Consider the following 14,804-nt stretch of genomic DNA (forward strand, 5'->3'; position numbering starts at 1 on the left):
GAGTTAGTGGAGGGGCACAGGTAAGAGCTGACCATTGAGGAGCTGCAGGAACTTAAGGAGGAGGAGCACAAGACTAAGACGGAGGCTTTCTCTTCAGGCCCTGAAGAGGAGATAGAGGAAGCCTCTACTTCATTAATCAAGGAAATCTTTGCCAAACGGATGGACGTCATAAACTTTGCAGAGAAGTACCACCCCAACAAAGCCCAAACAAGCCATAATAGCATTGTCTGGAACATAAGAAAGAAGGAATACTGCAACAGGAATGACCACACAATGTCACATTTTCGAAACATCCTGAGGAGAAGGCAGAAGCAAAGTTCTTTGGACAGATTTTTAGTAAAAGTCAAACCTGGTGAGCTTCAATCATCTCCAAATAGGGAAAAAGAGACAGAAAAGAGAAGGGGACTCTTCTTCCAAACAATAACATTCCCATCTCCCTCCCTCCCTCCCTCCCTCCCTCCCTCCCTCCCTCCCTCCCTCCCTCCCTCCCTCCCTCCCTCCCTCCCTCCCTCCCTCCCTCCCTCCCTCCCTCCCTCCCTCCCTCCCTCCCTCCCTCCCTCCCTCCCTCCCTCCCTCCCTCCCTCCCTCCCTCCCTCCCTCCCTCCCTCCCTCCCTTCCTGCCTTCCTCCCTCCCTCCCTCTCTCCCTCCCTCCCTCCCTCCCTCCCTCCCTCCCTCCCTACCTTCCTTCCTCCCTCCCTCCCTCCCTCCCTCCCTCCCTTCCTTCCTCCCTTCCTTCCTTCCTTCCTTCCTTTCTTCCTTCCTTCCTTCCTTCCTTCCTTCCTTCCTCCCTCCGTCCCTCCTCCTTCCTCCCTCCTCCTTCCTCCTCCCTCCTCCTCAGCACTATCCTAGTAGGCACTTGACTCATTTCAGCAAAGTAAAGTGAGGTTAAATTTGCATTTATTTCATCTGATTCTTTTGTATTTATATACGTATCTTTCTTTCAACACACCGGCCGTATCCCACCAAGGCAGGGTGGCCCAAAAAGAAAAACGAAAGTTTCTCTTTTTAAATTTAGTAATTTATTCAGAAGGGGTTACTAGCCCCTTGCTCCCGGCATTTTAGTCGCCTCTTACAACACGCATGGCTTACGGAGGAAGAATTCTGTTCCACTTCCCCATGGAGATAAGAGGAAATAAACAAGAACAAGAACTAGAAAGAAAATAGAGGAAAACCCAGAGGGGTGTGGGTATATATATGCTTGTACATGTATGTGTAGTGTGACGTAAGTGCAAGTAGAAGTAGCAAGACGTACCTGAAATCTTGCGTGTTTATGAGACAGACAAAAGACACCAGCAATCCTACCATCATGTAAAACAATTACAGGCTTTCGTTTTACACTCGCTTGGCAGGACGGTAGTACCTCCCTGGGTGGTTGCTGTTTACCAATTTACTACCTAATTATATATGTATGTATTTTAGTATTAAGCAATGTTTGAATTATTTTATACAACCCCATCAATGTATAATATGCCAATAACAATAGGATTTTTTTTTTTTGTGGGAACGGATTAATCGTTTTTCCCTATATTTCTTGTGGGAAAATTCATTTGGTATGTGTCCTGTAAGTCCAAGGTCCTGGAATGGATTAAGGACATATAGCAAGGTACCACTGTAGGTTCAAACAAAGGAATATTGAATTGTAAACAGAATATTTTATACAAGTCTGGCTAACCAGTTAGCCAGACTTGAGTCCTGGAGGTGAGAAGGGCAGTGCCTGCACTCTGAAGGAGGGATAGAGATGTTGCAGTCATAGGATACTATTTGAATTGTGATGTCAGTACATTTCTGGCAAGACAGAGATGGAATGAATGATATTAAATGTGTTTACTTTTGTTGGGGTCACAACCCTGAGTTAGTGAGAGATGGTCATTGAGGTAAAAAAAAAAAAAAAAAAAAAAAAAGAAGACCTGGTTCAGAAAAAGAGGGGTTTCAGCAATCTTCGAGGAAACTAGTTAATACTGTACTATATATTACAAAATAACACCATAGTTCTGTTCCTGAAAAGAGCATTGTACATAACATTCATGTTGCATGATTTGAAGAATATTTTGGAAAAATAGTTATGTTCTTGAGACCTCCAGAAAAGCCTTACAAAATTACCTAAAACCATTTGTTCTTACTGTAAATTTTGGTTGGCATTACCTGTTGATATATTAATGTATGGGGTGGAGTAATGTATTCCTGTACAATACCTGGACAAAAATTTGGGAAGTAATATAAGCCACTAGCACTTTATGTACCACCACTTAACACTTATCACCATTGTTTATAACCTTTAAGGCATGGGAGGAGCCAGTTGTTGACTCAGTTTAGTGTGTATTCCTTCCACAGCATAGGGGCAGGGCAGTCGACAGGCCAGTCCTTCCCTAGAGACTGATAGGGCTTACTAATGATCTAGTGTGGTGGCCCTCAAAAACCCAAACACCACCATCTGCTGCATCAGTAAATATCATAACTTCACTACACAACTTTCTTATTAATAATTTTTTCACCTTTTATTATTATTCACCAACATATTCAACAAGCAGCTGGAACTGATGGGATCGTGACAGAAATGTTAAAAGCAGGGGGGGATATAGTGTTGGAGTGGTTGGTACTTTTGTTTAATAAATGTATGAAAGAGGGGAAGGTACCTAGGGATTGGCGGAGAGCATGTATAGTCCCTTTATATAAAGGGAAAGGGGACAAAAGAGATTGTAAAAATTATAGAGGAATAAGTTTACTGAGTATACCAGGAAAAGTATACGGTAGGGTTATAATTGAAAGAATTAGAGGTAAGACAGAATGTAGGATTGCGGATGAGCAGGGAGGCTTCAGAGTGGGTAGGGGTTGTGTAGATCAAGTGTTTACATTGAAGCATATATATTTTTTATTTTTTTTTTTATTATCACACCGGCCGATTCCCACCAAGGCAGGGTGGCCCGAAAAAGAAAAACTTTCACCATCATTCACTCCATCACTGTCTTGCCAGAAGGGTGCTTTACACTACAGTTTTTAAACTGCAACATTAACACCCCTCCTTCAGAGTGCAGGCACTGTACTTCCCATCTCCAGGACTCAAGTCCGGCCTGCCGGTTTCCCTGAATCCCTTCATAAATGTTACTTTGCTCACACTCCAACAGCACGTCAAGTATTAAAAACCATTTGTCTCCATTCACTCCTATCAAACACGCTCACGCATGCCTGCTGGAAGTCCAAGCCCCTCGCACACAAAACCTCCTTTACCCCCTCCCTCCAACCCTTCCTAGGCCGACCCCTACCCCGCCTTCCTTCCACTACAGACTGATACACTCTTGAAGTTATTCTGTTTCGCTCCATTCTCTCTACATGTCCGAACCACCTCAACAACCCTTCCTCAGCCCTCTGGACAACAGTTTTGGTAATCCCGCACCTCCTCCTAACTTCCAAACTACGAATTCTCTGCATTATATTCACACCACACATTGCCCTCAGACATGACATCTCCACTGCCTCCAGCCTTCTCCTCGCTGCAACATTCATCACCCACGCTTCACACCCATATAAGAGCGTTGGTAAAACTATACTCTCATACATTCCCCTCTTTGCCTCCAAGGACAAAGTTCTTTGTCTCCACAGACTCCTAAGTGCACCACTCACTCTTTTTCCCTCATCAATTCTATGATTCACCTCATCTTTCATAGACCCATCCGCTGACACGTCCACTCCCAAATATCTGAATACGTTCACCTCCTCCATACTCTCTCCCTCCAATCTGATATTCAATCTTTCATCACCTAATCTTTTTGTTATCCTCATAACCTTACTCTTTCCTGTATTCACCTTTAATTTTCTTCTTTTGCACACCCTACCAAATTCATCCACCAATCTCTGCAACTTCTCTTCAGAATCTCCCAAGAGCACAGTGTCATCAGCAAAGAGCAGCTGTGACAACTCCCACTTTGTGTGTGATTCTTTATCTTTTAACTCCACGCCTCTTGCCAAGACCCTCGCATTTACTTCTCTTACAACCCCATCTATAAATATATTTAACAACCACGGTGACATCACACATCCTTGTCTAAGGCCTACTTTTACTGGGAAAAAATTTCCCTCTTTCCTACATACTCTAACTTGAGCCTCACTATCCTCGTAAAAACTCTTCACTGCTTTCAGTAACCTACCTCCTACACCATACACTTGCAACATCTGCCACATTGCCCCCCTATCCACCCTGTCATACGCCTTTTCCAAATCCATAAATGCCACAAAGACCTCTTTAGCCTTATCTAAATACTGTTCACTTATATGTTTCACTGTAAACACCTGGTCCACACACCCCCTACCTTTCCTAAAGCCTCCTTGTTCATCTGCTATCCTATTCTCCGTCTTACTCTTAATTCTTTCAATTATAACTCTACCATACACTTTACCAGGTACACTCAACAGACTTATCCCCCTATAATTTTTGCACTCTCTTTTATCCCCTTTGCCTTTATACAAAGGAACTATGCATGCTCTCTGCCAATCCCTAGGTACCTTACCCTCTTCCATACATTTATTAAATAATTGCACCAACCACTCCAAAACTATATCCCCACCTGCTTTTAACATTTCTATCTTTATCCCATCAATCCCGGCTGCCTTACCCCCTTTCATTTTACCTACTGCCTCACGAACTTCCCCCACACTCACAACTGGCTCTTCCTCACTCCTACAAGATGTTATTCCTCCTTGCCCTATACACGAAATCACAGCTTCCCTATCTTCATCAACATTTAACAATTCCTCAAAATATTCCTTCCATCTTCCCAATACCTCTAACTCTCCATTTAATAACTCTCCTCTCCTATTTTTAACTGACAAATCAATTTGTTCTCTAGGCTTTCTTAACTTGTTAATCTCACTCCAAAACTTTTTCTTATTTTCAACAAAATTTGTTGATAACATCTCACCCACTCTCTCATTTGCTCTCTTTTTACATTGCTTCACCACTCTCTTAACCTCTCTCTTTTTCTCCATATACTCTTCCCTCCTTGCATCACTTCTACTTTGTAAAAACTTCTCATATGCTAACTTTTTCTCCCTTACTACTCTCTTTACATCATCATTCCACCAATCGCTCCTCTTCCCTCCTGCACCCACTTTCCTGTAACCACAAACTTCTGCTGAACACTCTAACACTACATTTTTAAACCTACCCCATACCTCTTCGACCCCATTGCCTATGCTCTCATTAGCCCATCTATCCTCCAATAGCTGTTTATATCTTACCCTAACTGCCTCCTCTTTTAGTTTATAAACCTTCACCTCTCTCTTCCCTGATGCTTCTATTCTCCTTGTATCCCATCTACCTTTTACTCTCAGTGTAGCTACAACTAGAAAGTGATCTGATATATCTGTGGCCCCTCTATAAACATGTACATCCTGAAGTCTACTCAACAGTCTTTTATCTACCAATACATAATCCAACAAACTACTGTCATTTCGCCCTACATCATATCGTGTATACTTATTTATCCTCTTTTTCTTAAAATATGTATTACCTATAACTAAACCCCTTTCTATACAAAGTTCAATCAAAGGGCTCCCATTATCATTTACACCTGGCACCCCAAACTTACCTACCACACCCTCTCTAAAAGTTTCTCCTACTTTAGCATTCAAGTCCCCTACCACAATTACTCTCTCACTTGGTTCAAAGGCTCCTATACATTCACTTAACATCTCCCAAAATCTCTCTCTCTCCTCTGCATTCCTCTCTTCTCCAGGTGCATACACGCTTATTATGACCCACTTCTCGCATCCAACCTTTACTTTAATCCACATAATTCTTGAATTTACACATTCATATTCTCTTTTCTCCTTCCATAACTGATCATTTAACATTACTGCTACCCCTTCCTTTGCTCTAACTCTCTCAGATACTCCAGATTTAATCCCATTTATTTCCCCCCACTGAAACTCTCCTACCCCCTTCAGCTTTGTTTCGCTTAGGGCCAGGACATCCAACTTCTTTTCATTCATAACATCAGCAATCATCTGTTTCTTGTCATCCGCACTACATCCACGCACATTTAAGCAACCCAGTTTTATAAAGTTTTTCTTCTTCTCTTTTTTAGTAATTGTATACAGGAGAAGGGGTTACTAGCCCATTGCTCCCGGCATTTTAGTCGCCTCATACGACACGCATGGCTTACGGAGGAAAGATTCTTTTCCACTTCCCCATGGACAATAGAAGAAATAAAAAAGAACAAGAGCTATTTAGGAAAAGGAGAAAAACCTAGATGTATGTATATATATATATGCATGTGCGTGTCTGTGAAGTGTGACCAAAGTGTAAGTAGGAGTAGCAAGATATCCCTGTTATCTTAGCGTGTTTATGAGACAGAAAAAGAAACCAGCAATCCTACCATCATGCAAAACAGTTACAGGTTTTTGTTTCACAGTCATCTGGCAGGACGGTAGTACTTCCCTGGGTGGTTGCTGTCTACCAACCTACTACCTATTGAAGCATATATATGAAGCATATATATGAACAGTATTTAGATAAAGGTAGGGAAGTTTTTATTGCATTTATGGATTTAGAAAAGGCATATGATAGAGTGGATAGAGGAGCAATGTGGCAGATGTTGCAAGTATATGGAATAGGTGGTAAGTTACTAAATGCTGTAAAGAGCTTTTATGAGGATAGTGAGGCTCAGGTTAGGGTATGTAGAAGAGAGGGAGAATACTTCCCGGTAAAAGTAGGTCTTAGACAGGGATGTGTAATGTCACCATGGTTGTTTAATATATTTATAGATGGGGTTGTAAAGGAAGTAAATGCTAGGGTGTTCGGGAGAGGGGTGGGATTAAATTATGGGGAATCAAATTCAAAATGGGAACTGACACAGTTAATTTTTGCTGATGATACTGTGCTTATGGGAGATTCTGAAGAAAAATTGCAAAGTTTAGTGGATGAGTTTGAGAATGTGTGTAAAGGTAGAAAGTTGAAAGTGAACATAGAAAAGAGTAAGGTGATGAGGGTATCAAATGATTTAGATAAAGAAAAATTGGATATCAAATTGGGGAGGAGGAGTATGGAAGAAGTGAATGTTTTCAGATACTTGGGAGTTGACGTTTCGGCGGATGGGTTTATGAAGGATGAGGTTAATCATAGAATTGATGAGGGAAAAAAAGTGAGTGGTGCATTGAGGTATATGTGGAGTCAAAAAACGTTATCTATGGAGGCAAAGAAGGGAATGTATGAAAGTATAGTAGTACCAACACTCTTATATGGATGTGAAGCTTGGGTGGTAAATGCAGCAGCGAGGAGACGGTTGGAGGCAGTGGAGATGTCCTGTCTAAGGGCAATGTGTGGTGTAAATATTATGCAGAAAATTCGGAGTGTGGAAATTAGGAGAAGGTGTGGAGTTAATAAAAGTATTAGTCAGAGGGCTGAAGAGGGTTTGTTGAGGTGGTTTGGTCATTTAGATCGAATGGATCAAAGTAGAATGACATGGAGAGCATTTAAATATGTAGGAGAAGGAAGGCGGGGTAGGGGTCGTCCTCGAAAAGGTTGGAAGGAAGGGGTAAGGGAGCTTTTGTGGGCAAGGGGCTTGGACTTCCAGCAGGCTTGCATGAGCGTGTTCGATAGGAGTGAATGGAGACGAATGGTATTTGGGACCTGACGATCTATTGGAGTGTGAGCAGGGTAATATTTAGTGAAGGGATTCAGGGAAACCGGTTATTTTTATATAGCCGGACTTGAGTCCTGGAAATGGGAAGTACAATGCCTACACTCTAAAGGAGGGGTTTCGGGATATTAGCAGTTTGGAGGGATATGTTGTGTATCTTTATACGTATATGCTGCTAAACTGTTGTGTTCTGAGCACCTCTGCAAAAACAGTGATTGTGTGAGTGAGGTGAAAGTGTTGAATGATGATGAAAGTATTTTCTTTTTGCGGATTTTCTTTCTTTTTGGGTCACCCTGCCTCGGTGGGAGACGGCCGACTTGTTAAAAAAAAAAAATGTAGAACACCCTATGCTGTAGTCTCATTGACATGATCCTTTAATTTAATCCTTATTCCCATACTCATTTAACTTCTTCCTTTTATTGCCATAACCTATATCTCAAAATACAGTAGACAGTCAAAATTTGCACATGTTATGTTCCTGAAAACTGCATTAGTAACAACTTCCACAACTTATGGACTGAAAAACATTGGAAAAATAGGGTTGCACTCTTCAGACTAATAAGAGAGGTATAACAAATTTTTTGTCATAAAAATAATTATTCTTACCTAACATTGTTGATGATGATGCTCTGTGAAATACCTGAGCTCTGGTGAGGTTCAGACAGTTAGAAGAGAGTACATTGGCTAAATAATGGTTACTTAATACTGTACATAACTTGTTACTTGCATAACTTGTTACGTCATGAGCTCAGCTCACTCTGATAAGCTGTGAGCGGTAAATTTGGGCCTAGATATGAGAGAGTACATCTATGTGGTATGTGTGCACCACATAAAACAAATCCTGCAGCACATAGTGCATAATGAGATAAAAAAAACTGAGACCGTAATTTTTTATTAAAACCAACTTTGCAGTGTTTTTTCGTATGTTTTTTTATAGTTGTATTTGCGATTTCTTGTTCTCATTTTATAGAATGGAAGACATATTACAGAAATAGAGATGATTTTGATTGGTTTTTGTACTGGAAATGGCTTGAAACTGAGCTCAAAGTAGTGGAAATGTTAAATTTTTGCAGATGTTCAAGAGTAAACAAATGACCTCACACGTCTAATACACGCCAGCTGGTGGGTCTAATATATGTTCACAAGTGTGGTGATATTATTTATACAATTATTGCAGTATTGCATAACAGTAAATTTTCTACTTTTTGGTTTGAATAAAAATTCATAATGTGAATAAAAAATCAAAATGGAATTCATTAGTAAAGCCTCAAAACGTAACTAATGAACAGAGGAAATGTTAGTTTAGTTCCAGGAATGCCTCCATTGTTTATTCTGGACCCTATTTTGAAATTGGAGTATTTTGAACTTTGCATTAAATTGGCCAAATTACCAATTTCCGATCACTTTATTTTGTAGTTGAAACAGTTGACTTGGCAAATTCTTGTGCTCAATCGATAGAGTAGAAGTAATACTACTGAAATAGCTAAGAATTTGGCTGACTGGAATAATGTAATTGGCCTAAAATGGGAGTCAAAGTCGGCAATATCGCCGATGCATAAATATCGTTGACACATCAAAATTCGCGAGAGCATAATTTCGTCAGTTTTCCATCAAATTTCGTACTTTTTGTTTTATTACCTTTAGAAAAAGATTCTCTACCATTTCATAAGAAAAAATAACAAAATTATTTTTTGAAAATTCTTGGACACTGGTGCACTCTCTGAAATTTGGCCTCTGGACCCTGAAAGGGTTAAAATTATAAGGTACACCCTGCCTCGGTGGGAGACGGCCGACTTGTTAAAAAAAAAAAAAACATACATTGACCCATGTGGGAGGTTGGTTTACAACCCATCACTTCCCTCACACCCTTACCTGCAGTTCTAAGACAGTGAAGATGCCCAGTGTGTATTGGGGAGGTATCAGGTCTGCCTGCCATGACGCTTCTTAGCGAAAATGCTCACCACCAAGAGAAATTAATTCCGCTACTGCGTACCTTGCTGGAAAGGGGCACACTTCTGTTGGAAATGAAAATGTAAATTTAATTGCACAATATTGAAAACAGAAGCTATGTGCGAGTTAAGTTTTTTTTACCATACAGTTATGAAAAAAGTATAGTATTTTCTTGAGCATCTCACCACTCTTATGATTTTTTTTTTCTGTATTTTTACAAAAAGCACTTTCATCTATTTTAAGTGTTAATGCAAGTAATTTTTTTTTACCACAAAACCTTTTCCACCACAAATCATAAAGTACAAAGTATTCCTGTATTATACAGCAATTTAACTATAATTACTGCTTTATGAAATTAATATTTTCTCTTGTTTTTTATAACACATTGACTGTTTTCCTACAAGGCATTGTGACCCAAAGAAGGAAACATTCACCACCATGCATTTCCTAGCTATTTTTCCAGAAGTACATTGACATCACAATTCACTGTTTTAATTTTGTATATATGTGGGTGTAATAATATTAAGCAAACAAGCTAGCTATTGTTTGCTTACATTTGAAGTAGGATAGTAATAACATTGATTTCCTTAAATTTAAGATGATAATATTTTACCAGCCGTTAAGGAAATGATGTATGTTCTTTTGCAGCACTGTACAAATAAGCAAAGAAGCCATTCACTGGTTGTCAGAGATGAGTGGAGGTGATGCACGCTGTGCCCTCAACACCCTACAAATACTGATGGAATCTCATAGCAGTGGAGTTATCACTGTTAATAATGCAAAGGAAGCATTGCAGGTGCTAGCTTTTTTTATATTGTCTGTTAATTCAGGTACCCATTCTAGTTTAATCATGTTTTGGGTATCTGTTAATTCAGGTATCCAGTCTAATTTAATCATCACAAGATTATAACCGTACTGTACTTGCCAACCCTGCCTAACAAAAGTAATGTTATGCAAAACTCAGTCTTTAAGAAATTAGTGTTTTGCTACCTTCCACTTTCTGTAGGCTTCCATTATATATTCAGAGATATAACATTATACTCAGAAAAAATCTAATTTTCTTTTTTTTATCCAAACCACATTATAGTTGTATGTACATTGTCAGTGATGGCTGGTCTGCAAAATGTGCTAGTTTTTCTCTTTGATTTTTTACTTTTATACTATTGTAGTACAGGTTGGCCATTACTAATCCAGCAGTCAGTAATCCGGTTCCATCAGTAATTCAGCTCTAATTTCGGCTAGCATAATTTCAAATTTCCAGGGTTGCCACACCCACCTCCTGGTACTGTTTGGTGGCGATACTTACTGCATAAGTTATTTCAGTTTCTTTTTCTCCATTTATTATTATAACCTGCTCACTTTTACCCCTAGTCATGGTTCCACTGAATAAAAGAACTGCTTCTCGTTATGTAAATCACATACGTACACTGTACATTGTCCATAAAAGTTACGGTGGCTTTGAAGCCAGTCGGTCACCATGAGCTCAGCTCACTCAGATAAGCTGTGACTAGTGAATATGGGCCTACTTATGAAAGAATAGGTCTGTGTGGTAAGTGTGCACTATATAAAAAAAATTCTGCAGCACACAGTTCATAATGAGAAAAAACTGCAACCCTGTTTTTGGTGTAAAACAGCCACTTTGCAGTGTACAGGTCTCCCTCAACATTCGCGAGGGTTAGGGGATCAAGAGCCTCGCGAATGTTGAAAAACCGTGAATGTTTGGTGCCCCAATATATTGTAGGGAAATATATTACAATACTGCTTCCTTAACTTGTTGAACCATGAATAATCATAAAATACATGAAAACGTCGTAAATTGTACTAAATATATACATGTTATGCTTTAATAATGTATGTTATTTAATAACATGTATGTTATTAAATACCACAGACTCCACCACTGCGAGTCCCTACTACCCTCCCTCCGACCCCCGCAACTGGCAGCCAGCCCTCCCACCACTCAGTGTGGTGAGTGTTTTGTTTGTTCATTATTTGCTATTAAACTACAGAATAAATAATGTAAAGCCACTCATGACTGCATATTGGAATGGCTATTAGGAATCAGATCACTTTCTAGTTGTAGCTACACTGAGAGTAAAAGGTAGATGGGATACAAGGAGAATAGAAGCATCAGGGAAGAGAGAGGTGAAGGTTTATAAACTAAAAGAGGAGGCAGTTAGGGTAAGATATAAACAGCTATTGGAGGATAGATGGGCTAATGAGAGCATAGGCAATGGGGTCAAAGAGGTATGGGGTAGGTTTAAAAATGTAGTGTTAGAGTGTTCAGCAGAAGTTTGTGGTTACAGGAAAGTGGGTGCGGGAGGGAAGAGGAGCGATTGGTGGAATGATGATGTAAAGAGAGTAGTAAGGGAGAAAAAGTTAGCATATGAGAAGTTTTTACAAAGTAGAAGTGATGCAAGGAGGGAAGAGTATATGGAGAAAAAGAGAGAGCTTAAGAGAGTGGTGAAGCAATGTAAAAAGAGAGCAAATGAGAGAGTGGGTGAGATGTTATCAACAAATTTTGTTGAAAATAAGAAAAAGTTTTGGAGTGAGATTAACAAGTTAAGAAAGCCTAGAGAACAAATGGATTTGTCAGTTAAAAATAGGAGAGGAGAGTTATTAAATGGAGAGTTAGAGGTATTGGGAAGATGGAGGGAATATTTTGAGGAATTGTTAAATGTTGATGAAGATAGGGAAGCTGTGATTTCGTGTATAGGACAAGGAGGAATAACATCTTGTAGGAGTGAGGAAGAGCCAGTTGTGAGTGTGGGGGAAGTTCGTGAGGCAGTAGGTAAAATGAAAGGGGGTAAGGCAGCCGGGATTGATGGGATAAAGATAGAAATGTTAAAAGCAGGTGGGGATATAGTTTTGGAGTGGTTGGTGCAATTATTTAATAAATGTATGGAAGAGGGTAAGGTACCTAGGGATTGGCAGAGAGCATGCATAGTTCCTTTGTATAAAGGCAAAGGGGATAAAAGAGAGTGCAAAAATTATAGGGGGATAAGTGTTTAAAAACTGTAGTGTAAAGCACCCTTCTGGCAAGACAGTGATGGAGTGAATGATGGTGAAAGTTTTTCTTTTTCGGGCCACCCTGCCTTGGTGGGAATCGGCCAGTGTGATAATAAAATAATAAAAAAAATAAGTCTGCTGAGTATACCTGGTAAAGTGTATGGTAGAGTTATTATTGAAAGAATTAAGAGTAAGACAGAGAATAGGATAGCAGATGAACAAGGAGGCTTTAGGAAAGGTAGGGGGTGTGTGGACCAGGTGTTTACAGTGAAACATATAAGTGAACAGTATTTAGATAAGGCTAAAGAGGTCTTTGTGGCATTTATGGATTTGGAAAAGGCGTATGACAGGGTGGATAGGGGGGCAATGTGGCAGATGTTGCAAGTGTATGGTGTAGGAGGTAGGTTACTGAAAGCAGTGAAGAGTTTTTACGAAGATAGTGAGGCTCAAGTTAGAGTATGTAGGAAAGAGGGAAATTATTTCCCAGTAAAAGTAGGCCTTAGACAAGGATGTGTGATGTCACCATGGTTGTTTAATATATTTATAGATGGGGTTGTAAGAGAAGTAAATGCGAGGGTCTTGGCAAGAGGCGTGGAGTTAAAAGATAAAGAATCACACGCAAAGTGGGAGTTGTCACAGCTGCTCTTTGCTGATGACACTGTGCTCTTGGGAGATTCTGAAGAGAAGTTGCAGAGATTGGTGGATGAGTTTGGTAGGGTGTGCAAAAGAAGAAAATTAAAGGTGAATACAGGATAACAAGAAGATTAGGTGATGAAAGATTGAATATCAGATTGGAGGGAGAGAGTATGGAGGAGGTGAATGTATTCAGATATTTGGGAGTGGACGTGTCAGCGGATGGGTCTATGAAAGATGAGGTGAATCATAGAATTGATGAGGGGAAAAGAGTGAGTGGTGCACTTAGGAGTCTGTGGAGACAAAGAACTTTGTCCTTGGAGGCAAAGAGGGGAATGTATGAGAGTATAGTTTTACCAACGCTCTTATATGGGTGTGAAGCATGGGTGATGAATGTTGCAGCGAGGAGAAGGCTGGAGGCAGTGGAGATGTCATGTCTGAGGGCAATGTGTGGTGTGAATATAATGCAGAGAATTCATAGCTTGGAAGTTAGGAGGAGGTGCGGGATTACCAAAACTGTTGTCCAGAGGGCTGAGGAAGGGTTGTTGAGGTGGTTCGGACATGTAGAGAGAATGGAGCGAAACAGAATGACTTCAAGAGTGTATCAGTCTGTAGTGGAAGGAAGGCGGGGTAGGGGTCAGCCTAGGAAAGGTTGGAGAGAGGGGGTAAAGGAGGTTTTGTGTGCGAGGGGCTTGGACTCCCAGCAGGCATGCGTGAGCGTGTTTGATAGGAGTGAATGGGGACAAATGGTTTTTAATACTTGACGTGCTGTTGGAGTGTGAGCAAAGTAACATTTATGAAGGGGTTCAGGGAAACCGGCAGGCCGGACTTGAGTCCTGGAGATGGGAAGTACAGTGCCTGCACTCTGAAGGAGGGGTATTAATGTTGCAGTTTAAAAACTGTAGTGTAAAGCACCCTTCTGGCAAGACAGTGATGGAGTGAATGATGGTGAAAGTTTTTCTTTTTCGGGCCACCCTGCCTTGGTGGGAATCGGCCATTGTGATAATAAAAATAATAAAATATTAGGAAAGGTATTAGACGGTGACATCATGTGTTTACTCTTGAACACAGCAAATAATCGAATATTTCTGCTATTGCTAATAATAACAATAGTAATAATAATAATAATAATAATACGTATATATGATATAATTGAAGAAGGAAATTGTACAAAAATACGAGGGAGTGGTTGACACATCATCAGTGTGACTTTGTTTATGCTGGAGTGAACATTAATATCCCTGCTCTTCCAAACATTTCACAATAATTCAGCGGTTGAGGCAGTGGTATTTAATAACATATATGTTATAAATAATAATAGTACATGTTATTATTAATAACATGTATTATTATTAATGTATGTATTTAATAACATATATGTTATAAATAATAATAGTACATATTATTAATAACATGTACAGTGGACCCCCTCATAACGATTACCTCCGAATGCGACCAATTATGTAAGTGTATTTATGTAAGTGCGTTTGTACGTGTATGTTTGGGGGTCTGAAATGGACTAATCTACTTCACAATATTCCTTATGGGAACAAATTCGGTCAGTACTGGCACCTGAA

The 14,804-nt window shown here is 39.9% G+C and overlaps 1 protein-coding gene across 3 annotated transcripts in view; it reads left to right on the forward strand.

The window, feature by feature from the left end:
- LOC128690158 (ATPase WRNIP1) overlaps positions 1 to 14,804 on the forward strand; it is a 121,769-nt gene that overhangs the window by 68,802 nt on the left and 38,163 nt on the right. For all 3 annotated transcript variants that reach the window (XM_070090472.1, XM_070090473.1, XM_070090471.1), the window contains one exon: positions 10,234 to 10,381. In XM_070090472.1, the coding sequence (XP_069946573.1) occupies positions 10,234 to 10,381 (148 nt within the window). The remainder of the gene's footprint in view (positions 1 to 10,233; positions 10,382 to 14,804) is intronic.

The sequence above is a fragment of the Cherax quadricarinatus genome, chromosome 32 (assembly GCF_038502225.1).
Source record: "Cherax quadricarinatus isolate ZL_2023a chromosome 32, ASM3850222v1, whole genome shotgun sequence".
NCBI classification, from domain to species: Eukaryota; Metazoa; Arthropoda; class Malacostraca; order Decapoda; family Parastacidae; genus Cherax; species Cherax quadricarinatus.